At 44.7% G+C, this 16,116-nt stretch overlaps 1 protein-coding gene across 1 annotated transcript; it reads left to right on the forward strand.

Annotated features, from left to right (window-relative positions):
* The first annotated feature begins 11,978 nt into the window (after positions 1 to 11,978).
* LOC139783182 (uncharacterized) lies at positions 11,979 to 13,232 on the forward strand. The gene has a single exon (XM_071722312.1). The coding sequence runs from the start codon at positions 11,979 to 11,981 to the stop codon at positions 13,230 to 13,232; it is 1,254 nt and encodes a 417-aa protein (XP_071578413.1).
* Positions 13,233 to 16,116: the final 2,884 nt, after the last annotated feature.

Below are 16,116 nucleotides of genomic sequence, written 5' to 3' on the forward strand. Positions count from 1 at the left end.
CTTTCCTCGAGTGACCATCGTAGCGAGCAGACGTGCTTTGTGGTCTTTCCTCGACGAGCTTCGGTAGAGTGCGGACTTAGAGTCGAGTGCGGTCTTAGATAATTCTAGATTGCGCAATAATAATACATCGTTTATTCGAGAGCGTATACACGTATCTGGAAAGACAAATATCGCGAATCGTGATTACAGTTACACAGTCTTAACACAGCGTTTGTTTTACGAATAATATAACACGATATTAACGACAAATACCGAGTTCGAGATCGTACCCGGGTAACGCCCGTGACCAGTTTGCAATTCGATCGTTTACGCATAATTGTATTCGTGTGCTTAAAGCAAATATATATATTCTTGTTTTTGTTAAATCAAAACAAGATAAGAAGTAATTATTTAATATTCCTCATCCTAATCCTTGACGAATTCGTTCGCGAACCGAATGGTAGTGCGTGACCTTGGCCACGGACATTGTCTTTCACGACGCACGAAGATAAGCAGCGGACATTTCATATCTTGGTAATAGACAGGAAGGAAGGAAGATACACGGCTTTCGATTTTATCGTTGGCTGAGATACGTTCTACGTTCAAGCGTCAAACGTAGTGGCGACCGTTATTTCATCTCAAAGTAAGATTTAATAATTTTAGACCACAAGTTTGGTCACAAACGGTTATGGGCGGGGTTGATGAGGGGCAGCGCGATATTCGGCGGGGTGACGCATAAATTACGAACTCAGATCATTAAAATGAATAACAACGTTTATTGAGAGGTAACTCTCCGGTGGAACATTCTGTTGTGAGCGCACAACTTATTAGAGATCAATTATTGCACTTGGCAACTCCGAGTTGCCTCCTAGAGGAAATCCGACCCTAGCGACGAGAACCGCTGACGCGAAGAGCAGCACGAGTTTCGGCAATGACCATATATGGGCATTCCGGACAGCACCAGCCCGCTAGACCTTTGATCCGAAGTCAAAAGCGCTGACATCTAAGTCAGCAATACCGAGCGCGATAAAAAGCCCGCCCTTCCAATGAGCGGCGGGCAGTCTAAGAACCGAGCGCGTACCGCGAGTCAACGTATCAATAGTATATTGTAACCCGCAAGTCAGAGTAGTGAAAAATCAACGAGTGCGTCAATAAAAATATCTGTTTTATTAAAATCGACTGCAAGCTCAATATCGCCAGTGTCCTCTCTCCCTCCTATTCGGCGGATCTCAAGAACCCGGTGCCGGCCCTGAGCTCCCAGTCAAGGCGCGGCACAACAAATTGGTGGCAGCGGTGGGATCTGCTAACCGGACGAGAGGACATCCTGCCAGATTTACGCCTGCAAAAGGGAACGGATCATCAAACGGCGGTAACACATCCCGGAGAGGAACAGCCAGCCAGATCCCGAGTGAGCGAAGCAACGGTAGCAGCCGCCGAGTGTTATCAGCGACACCGGAGAAGGCCCCGACCTACCGCACGGACTCGCCAGCCCGAGCAGACCGAAGCAGCGAAGCAGCAAAGCAGGGACGCAGCGAAGAAGCGACGAACGAAGCAGCGAAGCGGCCCTGCAGGACAACGACTCAGCGGAAAACGGACAAGATGAGCTACACGGCGTTACTGTAAGTCCGTTACAAAATATCATTGCGAGCGCCGAATGTAAAACTTCGCGAGCGACGCGATACGGATCGCGAACGCCAATAACAAACCTGGTGAGGGCCGATAAATGTCAGACGGCGAAATCACCCCATTCCGCCCCGTCCGAAACGCGTCGTTCCTACACAGCGAGCCAGCGCTGCGCGCGATTGAATATAGCTCGCGAAGCCCCGTACGCGTCAATAAACATACCAATAGCGAAGCATTAGACCGCGTGCGGCGGAATTTAGACTCGCGATTTACAGACAATAACACGCCGGTGCTAGAACTGCACCCGAACGTCGTTGTAGAGCGGGAATTTTCGTTTGACGAAATAAACGCAAGTTTAGCGCGCGAAAATAACGACAATAATTGCGGTAACGACAACGATAGACTGACCCCGACACGAGCAGACGCACACTCAGACGTCGCAAACAGTACGAATAGCAGAATCTCTCATCGAAGAGAATATTCCCTCACGTCATACGACAGCAACATATTCGATCCTAACGAAGATTCCGCGGAGGACACTATGAGCCAGCAAGGAAGAGCGGTTCCGGTTAATACGCCCCGCGACGAAACTCGAGATATGCCGGTGACACAAGAGCAGATCGACTCGGAAATAGCGCGACTCAGACGCTCGGTAAACAGGCAACCGTCCGAAATTGACCAAAGCCGAGCCCCTGAGCCAGCGCGAACCGGTCCAGGAGCACGGGACTCCGTGCTCGACGACATCCTGAACGTGATGCGCGAAATGCAGGACCGCATAAACCGTGTAGAGGCCGCGGAATTCGAGCGCTCTGTCGAACTCCTTCGTGCAATGCGCGATATGCAGGACCGCGTGAGCAGGATAGAAGCCGCAAACTACGATCGCCCCGACAAAATAGGTCGCCGCGGACGCAGCCAAGGTCCTCTGGACGTTACCTACGGGCGAACGAATACCGACGTCCGAAACCAATCGGGACATCACCTCAGGTGCCTTAGCTTAAAGGAAGCCCGAAATTCGATACCCGAGATAAACGGAGAATCCCGTGAACGCGTCCGCGAATTTCTAAACGCAAGTAATTACGCGATGAAAAACATACCGCCCGCGGACGAATCGAGGCTTCTGGAGGCAATGTTACGCACAAAATTTAAAGGCAAAGCCATGATAGATTTTGACACGCGCGATATTCATAATTTCGAGCAGTTAAAGCGCGAGCTGGAAACGGAATATCTAGGAAAGAGCGGCATGACCCACCTGCAACTAGAATTTAATTCCATGAAACAAAAACCGGGAGAAAGCGCGCAGGAATTCGGGCGTCGAGTCGAAAAGCTAGCGCGAGAATTGTACGAGGCCATGGAGGAAGGCCAAGGGCACTCGCAAGAGCAGCAGAAGGCGATTCTCGACAGCATTAAGATGCAAGCCCTACATAATTTCCAAATTAGGTTGCACGACGATATCAAGATGCTGGTCCGAGCGCAACGATATCAAAGCCTACAGGAGGCAATAACCGGCGCCAGCGCCGAGGAGAAGTTACGAGGCCCCTCCCCGCGGAACGGACAACTGCTAAACAAAAACAAATTTAATCCGGAAAACGCGCGAAATGCGGGAAACGCGGCCGTACGATGCCACAAATGTGGAAAGACCGGTCATTACGGGCGAGATTGCCGTACGAGCCGGCAAGCAAATAAATTCTCGCTGCCGAGAGCGGACAAGCCCGGCGGCATAAACACGATCGAGTGCACCTACTGCAAGAAGACAGGGCACAAGCGAGACGAATGTTGGTCGCTGAACGGGCGACCAAAACCAGAGCGACCGCCCCGACCGAAAACGGACGCCAAGAAACAGGCGCCCGTGAGCACGGTAAGAAAAGATAAGTCGCGAGAAACGAGCGACGAAACGTCATCCGGCAGTAGCAGCGAAGAGGAAGAGCGGCCCAGGAAGAATAAGGCACGCGCCGCCGAGGAGTATCGAGTGACGCAGATAACGGGGAAGCATAAAGTAGGCCCGTTGGACATGATAACGCTGCCTATTCAAGAGGCGGAAAAGGGAAAAATGGATTTACTACTAGATTCAGGCGCGACCCTGACGTTAATTAAAGTAGGTAATCTAAAAGGAAAAACAATGGTGCGGGAAGAAAAATTAGCGCTAATAGGCGTAACCGGACACCAGATCCACACGCTCGAAAAAGTAAAGGCAACAGTGGATCTCGGAAGCAAAATGATACGCCACACAATGTATGTGGTAAAAGACGATTTCCCGATCGAGTACAAAGGGATACTCGGAAACGACTTCCTGACGAAGCACAAGGCCGATATATCAAACACGTCGAAGCAGTTAAAGATAGGTAAAGCCACATTCAAACTTCGACCGTATCGGAAAGTGACGTTACCACCCCGCAGTGAAACCATTGTAGAAGCAGTCACCGACCACAATAAAGTAGGTATAGTGAAAAGCGGCGAGCCTGCACCAGGAGTTTTCATCGGACATTGTCTGGTAAAACCTGTCGAATTCAAATGTCCGATAAGTATATTGAACGTTACAGACAAGCCGGTCGAGATACTCACACCACATGTAACGTTAGAAGATATGCCGGTGAACGACTCCGCCGACGTTCTCACGTTACACGCGACCGAGGAACGCGAGCCCATTACCACGCGACGCGAGAAATTACGCGAGCAACTACAACTCGATCATTTAAATAATGAAGAGCGTGAAGCGGTAGAACAAATCTGCGATGATTACTGCGATGTATTCTATTTAGACGGCGACAAACTGAGCGCGACTACGGCAATAGAGCAAGAAATAAATACGCGAACCGATAGCGCGCCGGTGAACGTGAAACCATATCGGTTACCGGAGAAGCATAAGGCCGAAGTAAAGAAACAGATACAGAAAATGCTAGACGACGGAATAATCCGCCCTAGCGCAAGCCAGTGGAACGCGCCTATAATAGTCGTTCCTAAAAAACCTGACACGTCCGGTAAGATAAGATTTCGAGTCGTGATAGATTTTCGAAAGGTAAACGACTTAACCATGGGAGATTCTTTCCCCATGCCAAATATCACCGACATACTCGACCAACTAGGCAACGCGAAATATTTTACGGTGTTAGATCTAGCATCGGGATACCACCAAATCCCGATGCACGAAGACCACAAGAGTAAGACGGCATTCTCCACCCGGACGGACATTTCGAGTTTAACCGAATGCCGTTTGGATTAAAAAACGCGCCAGCAGCATTTCAACGGCTGATGTACGCAGTACTAGCCGGATTATTAGGCTTAAAATGCTTCGTATACATCGACGACATCGTGATCTACGGAGCATCTCTAAGGGAGCACCTCAAACGATTAATCGCGGTGTTAATCAGACTCCGGAAATTTAATCTAAAGCTACAGCCAAATAAATGCGCGTTTCTGCGAAAAGAAGTCGTCTATCTAGGGCATGTGATTTCCGAGGGAGGAATAAAGCCGGACCCGTCCAAATTACAAACGGTACGAGAATTTCCGACCCCGAGAAAAGTGAAAGACATCCAATCTTTCATCGGCCTAGCCAGATACTACCGCAAGTTTATAGAAAACTTCTCGAAAATAGCTAAACCCTTGACAAGGCTCACGAAGAAGGGCGAGAAGTTCAGTTGGTCAATGGAACAGCAAAATGCGTTCAACCTGCTAAAAGAAAAGTTAACGACGGCACCCGTGCTGAATTATCCGGATTTCGATAAAGAATTCCTGGTGACGACAGACGCATCAGATTACGCCATCGGAGCCGTGCTCTCACAGGGGCCAGTAGACCAGGACCTACCGATCGCTTACACCAGCAGAGTGTTATGCAAGGCGGAACGAAATTATAACACGACCGAAAAAGAATTATTAGCGATTGTGTGGGCGGTAAAACACTTCCGCCCATATTTATACGGAATTAAATTCAAAATAATAACCGACCACAAGCCACTGATTTGGCTATTTAATGTAACCGACCCCGGCTCGAGACTAATAAGATGGAGGCTCAAACTGGAGGAATACGATTACGAAATCGTACACAAAGCCGGAAAAAATAATGTGAACGCCGACGCGCTCCAGTCAAACTCCCCGCCTGGCAGTGTCCTCGAATCGGATCACGCGGGAGTATTAACGGCGATCGGCCGCGAGGCCTCACGCCACTCTGACACGCTTGGCTCTAGAACACGCTTCGGCCGTAACCGCCGGGGCACGAAGCCCTCGGGGCACGAAGCCCTCGGGGCACGAAGCCCTCGGGGCACGAAGCTCTCGGGGCACGCGCTCCGCCTAACCGAGTAAGTAAGGAAACGATGAAAGTTAAGCCGAAACCCGGTAGCGGAGGCATCAGCGATAAATGTAACGCAACAAGAAGATGACTCCCCGAGAGAATATTCGGAAGAGGAAAAGCAGCAAATGAATATCACGACTCACCTACAGGAGGACACCAAGGAGTCACGCGTACGTTGAATCGGATCCGGTTACAGCACAACTGGAGTGGGATAACGAAAGATGTAGAAGCATACGTAAGCAAATGCGAGCACTGCCAGAAAAATAAACTGAGCAGGAAAACGAAAATGCCAATGATTATCACCGATACACCCGAGTGACCATTCGAGAAATGCGCGCTCGATATTGTAGGCCCATTAACCATCACAAATAGTGGAAACAAATATATCCTTACATTTCAAAACAACCTAACGAAATTCAGCAAGGCGATACCCGTGGAAAACCAGGAGGCAAATACAGTCGCCAAAGCTTTCGTCACGAAAGTAGTCTTGGAACACGGGATACCGGAGAAAATCCTCATGGATCAAGGCACGAATTTCACAAGTGAAATGTTTAAGAATACGTGCAAACTACTAAAAATCGAAAAGATTCAGACGACAGCATACCACCTCGAAAGTAACGGAGCGTTGGAAAGATCGCATCGCACTTTAGCGGAATACCTGAAGCACTATATAAACGAGGATCAAACCGATTGGGATGAATGGATACCCTATGCGATGTTTACCTATAACACAACGCCTCATACGACGACAGGGTTTACGCCGTTCGAACTAGTCTACGGACACCGAGCTAACCTGCCGACAGCATTAACGAAGCCTCCGAAATTAACGTATGCATACGACAATTACGCACAGGAACTCCGAGAACGAATTCGCGCAACGAATCAAGTCGCGAGAGAGCATACCAAGCATGAAAAGGTAAAAGCAAAACAATAATTCGACCAAAAGTGTAATAAGGAAACATTTAGAGTAGGTGACAAGGTACTGTTACACGACGAGACAGTACGACGCGGACGATCGAAAAAACTCGATCCCAATGGATTGGACCGTACGTAATTGTCGAGAAACACAGCGACGTAAACTATACAATTAAGATCAAACGAAAGACATTACGCGTCCACGCCAATCGTTTGAAAGCTTTTATCGAAAATTAGATAGAAAGAAGCGAAAGCACCTACACTTAAGGGGATCCTATAGCGGAGGCCGAACTCCGACGGGATAGCGCCATCATCTAAGCGGAACTAAAAATGTCGATAATATCGACATTTCTTATAAATCTCCCGTTTTCTACATTACCGGTCTATCTCAGAATGTGTTGATAATACATGACACGTCGCACACATGCAATGTGTCGACGGCCTCGATAGCATGTGTGTGACAGATGACTGAGATGACTCTCGTGCCGCACACAAGTGCGTGGCGTGTATGTACACGCACCGTCAGGAACGATGTTCCGCGGCATATACGTGTATAGACACACGCATACATAATCGTCTGATTTGCGCTAAAGACGCAAAATCAGAGTTTCCCGTGTACTATTTTTCCTCTCCCTGCTCGCTCGGCTCCGTGCTTCAAGTGTCACACGTACGATACGCGCTTATGCGTGTGTCGACATATGTATACATAGCGGCCGCGGGACAAAAATTCCTGCTGGTGCGTGTACGAGTGCGCTAAGAGCACCGCGTGCAACCGAGACCCGACCAGAGTGTGTGTGTATATATATATATACACACTCTGAAAGAATATTACAATGTTACGAAAAAATGGAAATTTATTTTTTGCCAATTCCTAGTATATGCATATACATTATACATATGCCTTACACTTCCGACATTACATATATATGTACATATTCAGTACTTGATATACATATACGTGTGTGTGTACATATATATACACACACACATATATGTATATCAAGTACTGAATATGTACTGAATATGTTCCGTGTACAACTTTTCCTCTCCCTACTCGCTCAGCTCCGTGCGTCACACATACGATACGCGCTTCATGCGTATACGTGTGTTGACATATGTTTACATAGCGGCCGCGGGACAAAAATTCCTGCCGGTGCGGTATATATGTCAACACACGCATACGCATGAAGCGCGTATCGTACGTGTGACTTGAAGGACGGAGCTGAGCGAGCAGGGAGAGGAAAAGTAGTACACGGAACATATTCAGTACTTGATATACATATATATATATATATATATATATATATGTGTGTGTGTGTGTGTGTGTGTGTGTGTGTGTGTGTGTGTGTGTGTGTGTGTGTGTGTGTGTGTGTACATCTACACACACACACACACACACACACACACACACACACACACACACACGTATATGTATATCAAGTAGGGCTCGCTATTATACGTTTAAACGGAAACACGTTTATACGTATAATTAGCATATCCGTTTATTAGAAACGTTTTTCCGAATACACGTGTTTTAAGTCTAGGGCCTGATAAACGTTTAAACGTTTAAACGTTTAAACGTTTACACGTATATTTATAGCATATCCGTTTACTAAAAACGTTTTTCCGAATATTTTCACGTTTTTCTATAAACGTTTATTATCCCTTTCTTAAGTGTTTTATTTTTGAATGTACTTTATTAATGAAATATTTATTACAAATATAGTCAGCGTTGGGAAGTAATGTAGTATTTGCAATATTATTACCGTTACTTTCTTTCTGGTGACGTCGTCACATTTTTACAGTAACGGAAACGAATTCGTTACTTTCATCGTTACTTTAGTCATTTCTATTCAATAAATCAGAAGTAATTAGATTTGTTCGCGCTGCTTGCACTTCTTGGCCTTGGAACAAAACGAATACGCATTCGGATGCTGGTATAAAAGCAAGAATGAAATTGAGTGCAAATAGTGCAAGCAACACGAAGAAATTAATTTTATGTGTAATTATAAATGCAAGCTTTATTTATTTTTACATAATAAATTAATATTAATGTATATTGTATGTTTAAAGTTTTATTATTGTATGTTTCTGTTTGCTGTATGTTTCATATAATATATATAGAACAAAAGTAATAATTACATTTTAAAATTAATTACATATTTTATTTTAGTATTACAAAATGTTAGTATTATAAAATGTTTAAATTTTTATTATTGTATATTTTTGTTTACTGTATGTTTAAATTGTACATATATCTATGTATATATAAGTACCTATAAAAATAATAATTTTCTTTTAAAATCAATCACGCATTTTATTTTAGTGTTATAAAAAAGTAACGAATTGTTACTTTCTTATAGTAACGATAACGGTAACAAGTTGCTTTTTCAAATTGCTAACGAGTAACGGTAATGATAACGCGTTACATTTTTAAACTGGATAATCTGGATACAGTTATGTTGTTTTTAGATGATTACATGGCATAAAGTAGGTATGAAACGAACAAAACAAGTTTAACACTCTCTTCTACTCATAAATGAATGTACTTACTAAATATACGAGTAAATGAGTTTTTGTTTAAATAATAGCGAGCCCTAATTTTGCAGACAAAAGCACGAGGGAACGACACAGTTCGACAAGTTTTTGTCACGCGTGCTCGCATCATCGACGACATCCGCGAGTGAGAGCGAGCGCATGCACGCACGTTCGTACGTACGCATGCACGCACGCACGAAATAACATGTCAGTGATGTTTACTAAACGTTTACTAAGCGTTTACTAAACGTTTACTAAACGTTTACTAAGCGTTTACTAAACGTTTATTAAACGTTTACTAAGCGTTTATTAAACGTTTACTAAACGTTTAAACGTAAACGTTTTTCTGGAAGAAAATGTAAACGGATAAACGTTTCACGTTTAAACGTTTATTCGAAAAACGGAATAAAATCAGAGCCCTAATATCAAGTACTGAATATGTACATATATATGCAATGTCGGAAGTGTAAGACATATGTATAATGTATACGCATATACTAGGAATTGGCAAAAAATAAATTTTCATTTTTTAGAATTATTCACAACAGTAGTAATAACAACAAATATTATATTAGTAAATTAGTAATTAGTAAAGAAATTACTAATTACGTAAAAATTATATTTAGGCAAAAGCAAATAACTTGTTATTTTACAAATTTGTAATTTGTCAGACAAAAATTTTTAGTTACGCGAGAAAAATAAATTAATTTTTATTAAAAATTGGTAATTAGTAGAAATAAATTCTTTATTGTAAAAATAATAAGTATTTTGTAAAAAATAAATTACTACTTATTTCAAAATTAATAATTGGTAGAAAATAATTACGAATTTTTTCAATAATAAATAATAATCTCAGATAAATTACTTATTTTACAAATTATTAATTAGGACTTCCGGTTCCGGTACGGCGATGGTAACAGGTGTGCATGTGACGGAGAGAAAGAACGAGGCAAAAATACGGGTTAGAGAGAGCTAGAGAGGTCGAGAACAGCGGAACAGGCAGGCGTGGAGGTGCGAGAAGGCGGAGGCGAAAGGGTTGAGAGGGAGCGGAGGCAGTAAAAGAGGGAAGAGGTAAGGAAAGTGACGGGTGAGAGGTAAGCGAACGGCGTAGACTAGAGATATTATAGAGGGGCGACAGAAAGGAAGGCGGTGTCGCGCAAGCGGGCATAGATTAGTTAGGATATAGAGGGGATAACTGCTATAAATGATTGCAACCATAGGATGGACAACGAGTAAGAGGGATAGGCAAAGATAAAAGCGGCGGATGGAGGCAGAGAAGGAAATAGGAATAGAGAGCAAGCAACAGGGAAATAAAGGAAAGAGGAGGGAAGGCGAAGTGGAGAAGAAAGCAAGAGGCAGGCCTACAAAAGCGGTGGAACTTGCCAAGCAAAGAGGAAGATCGGACAGCCTAGGATCGGTCAAAGACCTCATCCTGAAAAGAAAAAGAAAAGAGTTAGAGGAAGAAGCGGCGAGAGCAGCAGAGATAGAGATTCTGGAAAAATTTAACGAAGGAAGAAGGGTCAACAGATCACCGCCTGCTAAGATTAAAAAAGAAGAAGGGGGTAAAGGAAACATGGCGGCAGAAGATCTGTTAAAAGAGATATTAAGGAAAATGGAGGAACAAGAGGAGGAAAGGAAAAAAGATAAAGAAGAAATAAAAAACGAAATTAAGGGATTAAAGGAGGAATTGAAGAGGAGGGAGGAAATATGGGAGAAGCAGAGAAAGGCACTAGAAGAAAAGGTGAAGAGGATGGAGGAGAAGATAGAAAAGTTAGAGGTGAGGAGCGCAGAGGAGAATGAAGGAAGGGAGTTGATAGGGAAAGTGAGGGAGATAGAAAGAAGTATGGAGATGACGGAAAGAAGAAGGAGGAAAAACAACATAATCGTGAAGGAGGAGAAGGTGGGAAACGACAAGGAGAGGAGAGAGAAATTCGAAAAGCTGATGGAAGAACTAAACAATACAAAAGGGATCATAGAAGAAATACAAGAAATAGGATACGGAGATAACAGAATGAGATTGCTGAAATGCAAAAACTGGGAAGGTAAAAGAGACATTATAAAGAAAAAGAAGGACCTAGGAAGGAAATACGGAAGCTTTCTGGATGATGACCTCACCAAAGAAGAAAGACAGATACAAACAGAGATAAGAAAGATAGCAAGGGAGAGAAAAGAGAGAAAGGAAAAAGAGTTACAATTGGTTATCAAAAGATATGGGAGGACAACAAGGAATGGAAATGGAACGAGAGCAAAGGCAGATTAGAGGAGAGGGAGAACTTGCATAGGTCATAACGAGGAGTATGAGGACAAAGAATGCGGGGAGGAAGAGGAAAATACAAGGGAGGAGGGAGAGAGGGCTGCAGGAGGAGGATATAGAGAGGAGGAGGACGAAGATATAGAGGGAGAGGAAGGAGAGGGTGGGGCAAGGGAAGAGACTAAGGTGGTATTCTGGAACGTAGCGGGTATAACAAACAAAGATAGAGACTTCTGGGATGGGATAAAGAAGTGGAATGTGATTATTATAATGGAGACATGGATGGATGAGAAAGGATGGGAGAAGATGAAAGAAAAATTACCAAAGGAATTTAAATGAAGAGTACAGATAGCGAACAGGAGGAACAGGAAAGGTAGAGCGTGCGGAGGCATGTTAGTAGGAATAAGAAGAGGGTTGGAAGAGATAAAGGAGGGAAGAGAGAGGGAAGAGGAAGAAAATAGAGTCGAAATTAAGATAAGAATAGGAGAGGAAACATGGAGAATAATAGGAATATACGTAAACAAAGACATTGATAAGAAGTTAGAAGGATTGAATGATTGCATAGATGAGGGAGAAATAGGAGTAAGGACGATAATAGGTGGAGACTTTAATGCGAGAACGGGAGAGGAAGGAGGGTGGGAGGAGGAAGTCGAGGGAATTGGGAAAGAAAGAGGGAGAAAATTTAAAGACAAGAAGGTGAACAAGGAGGGCAGGGCATTACTAGAATTTATAGAGGAAAGAGGATTGATGATCTTAAATGGTGGCACGAAGGGAGACGAAGAAGGAGAATACACATACACGGGAGGAAAAGGTGAAACAGTGATAGATTATATTATAGGAGATGAAGATAGCAGAGAAAAAATAGAAAGATTAGAAATAGATGAAAGGGTAGAATCAGACCATCACCCTTTAGTTCTTTGGATAAGAGGCGGAGCAATGGGAATGCAGAGAAGGAAAAAGAAGGAAAGGATAAGAAGAAGAGGTATATGGAGTGAAGAAGGAAGAAAACAATTCGTTGATAGGCTAGGAAAGATAGGAGGAAACAAAGAGTTACAGGAGGAGATAGAGGAAGGAGTGTCGAAGATAAGGGGAATACTAGAGGAAAATGAAAAGGAGGAGGGCCGGGGAGCTAAGAAGAACAGAAGAGGATGGTGGGATGTAGAATGCAAGGAGAAAAAGAAAGAAGCGAGGGAAGAGCTAAGAAAATGGAGAAAGGAAAAGGGAGAGGTGGAGAGATATAGAGAAGGGAGGAGGAAATACAGAGAAGTATGTGAAAGAAAGAAAAAAGAAGAGAAGGAAAGAATGATTAGAGAGATTGGAGAGGCGAGATCGGAAGTTAAGGTATGGAAACTGATAAGAAGAGTAAGAAAAAGAAGGAAGAGGATAAACGAAGACATAAGGCTGGAAGAATGGGAAAAATACTTCATGGAGCTAATGGGAGGCGTGGAGAACAGGGTGGTGAAAGGAGAAAGAGGGAAGGACAGACAAGAGGAGGAAGAAATAGAGTGGGAGGAGGTAAGACACGTAATAAAGAAACTAAAAACAGGAAAGGCAATAGGCAAGAACGGAATTCCGAACGAGGCATGGAAATATAGAGGAGAAGAGATGGTGAGATGGGTATGGGAAATATGTAAAAGGGTATGAAGGGGAGAAGGCTGGCCGGAACAGTGGAAGGAAGGAGAGATAATACCACTAGTGAAAAAAGGAGAAGGAAAAGAGGTGAAGGACTACAGAGGGATAACGATCATGCCCTCAATGTATAAGATATACACGGCGGTATTAGCAGAAAGGATAAGGAAAGAAGTAGAAACGAAGAACTTGATTCCCGATAACCAAGCAGGATTCAGAAAAGGAATGGGGACGATGGACCAGATATTCGCGTTGAACTACCTGATAAACAGACACCTAGGAAAGGAGAAAGGGAAGATGACAGTGCTATTCGTAGATCTCAAGGCGGCGTTTGACTCAGTAGATAAGGAAGTACTGATCAAGGCGATGAAAGAGAGAGGCGTGAGGCAAGGACTGATAGACAGAGTAGAGGAAGTTCTGAGAGAAACAAAAAGTAACGTAAAAAGGGGAGAGGAAAAAGGGGACTCATTCTGGATGGTGAAGGGATTAAGACAGGGCTGCCCGTTAAGCCCGATATTATTTAACTTGCTAATTGCAGACATAGAGGAATACATGAAGAAAGGCGGATGGGGGGGTGTGAGATTAAAAGGGGAAAAGGTATACACCCTAATGTATGCAGATGACATAGCAGTTCTAGCGGAGGAGGAACAGGACATGAGATCCATGATAAGCGGGCTTGAGGGGTATCTAGATAGGAAGGGTCTAACGCTGAGTACAGAGAAGACAAAGATAATGAGATTTAGAAAAGGAGGAGGGAGGAAGAAGAAACATGACTGGAGATGGAAGGGAAAGAAATTAGAAGAGGTCAAAGAATTCAAATATCTGGGGTACACATTGAAGGCGAATGGAGGGCAAGAGGCGCATATTAGAGAGAGAAGAAGGAAGGCAGCAAGAGTAATGAGAGAAGTGTGGGGGATAGGGAAAAGGATGTGGAAAAAGGACTGCAAGAGAAGGATCTGGCTATATGACACACTGATATGGACGGTGTTGGGGTACGGGGCAGAAATATGGGGATGGAAGGAAAGGAGGGAGGTAGAGGGGATACACGAAAGATACCTCAGATGGACACTCGGATTAAACTGGAGAACACCAGGGTACACGGTCAGAGATGAATTAGAAAGGGAAAAAATGAGAACCAGGGCAAGCAAGAGAGCTTGGAAATTCGAAAGAAAATTGGAAGAAGGTAAAGGAGGAGAAATAGCGAGGAAATGCTTAGAAGAAATGAAAGATAGATGGAAGAAGGAAAGGATAATAGGAAGGTGGGAGCAGGAGAGAAAAGATTACCTGGAAGGTATCGGGGTAGAAATAGGAGGGGAGGAGGAACTGACAGAAGAGGCATTAGAACATAAAGAGAAATCGAAGCAAAGGCAAGAAGGGATGGGAAAGATTATGGAATCGAGATACAACAGGTGGTATAAGTTTATAAGGAAAGATGGGATTCTGGATTATCTAGAGAAGGGTTGGGAGGAGGCAAGATGGAGCAGAATCGCAAGGGTTAGGCTGGGCAACGAGGTTAGGGAGGGACTATACTGGGGAAAAGAGGAAGATAGAAAATGCAGGATATGTGAGATGAAGGAGGAGACGTGGGAACACGTCTGGGAGGAGTGTTCGAGATGGGAGGGTTGGGAGGGAGAGAGTTGGCAGGAAGTAGTGGGGAGGATATTGGGTGAAAAGGGAGAGGGGGAGGAATGGATGAAGGCGATAGAGGAGATGAGGCGGGGGGAGGGAGGAGGAACGAAAAAGAGGTTACGTAGAAGATGGCTAAGATAAGCATTTAATTACAGATAAGGTCAGAGAGAAGGAGAGCACAAGACAAAGGGAAGGAATGGAGTTCAGAGCGAGGGTGACAGTAGAGGAAGAGACGCTGGAGAAAATGATAAGGGAGCAAACAAAGGAAATAATAAGAGGACTGAAGGAAGAAATAAAGGACCAGAGGGAGGAGATTGAAAACCTGAGAAGAAAGGTACGCAAACTTGAACAGGGTATGGGGACAAGGAAGAGAGACGACAGCGCAGAGAGCAGGGGCAGGCGAAACGAAAGGAAGTGGTGGTCCGACGACGATGAGAAGAACGAGGACGAGAGAAGGAGGAAGAACATAATAATAAGGATAGAGAGGAATAGATGGATGGGAAAGGGAACGAATTGGGAGAAGGTGAGGCAACTGCTCTCAGAGGACCTGAAGATAAAGGCAGAAATGAAGGAAGTAAGCGTGATAGGGCTGAGAGGAGAATGGCTGACGATGCTGGTAAAGTTGGGCAGCGAAGAAGAGAAATGGAGGGTATTAGACGCGAGGAAGAGGGCAGGAAGCAGACTAAAGGTTAAGATGGACGAAGATAAATCCATAGAAAGAAGGATCAAAGGAGAGGAGAAGAAAAAGAGAAAGGAGAGGAGGAAAGAAGATGGCGGGAGATCAAGGGGAACCGAAGAGGAGGAGATAGTATGCAAGCTAGAGGACAGCCTACTAATGGATACAGACGAGGAGAAAGGGAAAACAAAGGCAGACTAAGAAGAAGGAAGTAACAAGCGTCAGGAGGAGGAGACCAGGGGAGAACAAGGCGGAATCAGATGACGAAGTCTCGGAAAGCAAAGAGCCATCCGGTTGTTGCGAGAGCCGGGTTGCCAGCTGGACCGACAAGTTGCGGTTCACCGCGGGGCGGCATCCACGATGTCCCGAATGTGTGGCGGAGAAGAGCAGTATAGCATGCACCGCTGAAAGGTCGAATAACAGTCCGGAGGAGAGGCGACTTAGGCCCCCCAGGGGCAGAACTGAAACAGCGAGGAGACAGAAGAGAGCGGGAGTAGCGTGCTCGGCCGTCACACTCGGCGACGTGGAGTGTGCGGGAGCGCGGAGGCGCCGCGGAGCTGCGGTAGGGGCAGTGGCGGGGAGAAGATAAGCGGA

The sequence above is a fragment of the Temnothorax nylanderi genome, unplaced genomic scaffold (assembly GCF_030848795.1).
Source record: "Temnothorax nylanderi isolate EJ_2023f unplaced genomic scaffold, tnyl_v1.0 TNYL_tig0476_pilon, whole genome shotgun sequence".
In the NCBI taxonomy this organism is placed as follows: domain Eukaryota; kingdom Metazoa; phylum Arthropoda; class Insecta; order Hymenoptera; family Formicidae; genus Temnothorax; species Temnothorax nylanderi.

Coding starts and splice junctions, on each gene's coding strand:
- LOC139783182 (XM_071722312.1), top strand. CDS start 11,979: ATGTTAGTAGGAATAAGAAGAGGGTTGGAAGAGATAAAGGAGGGAAGA.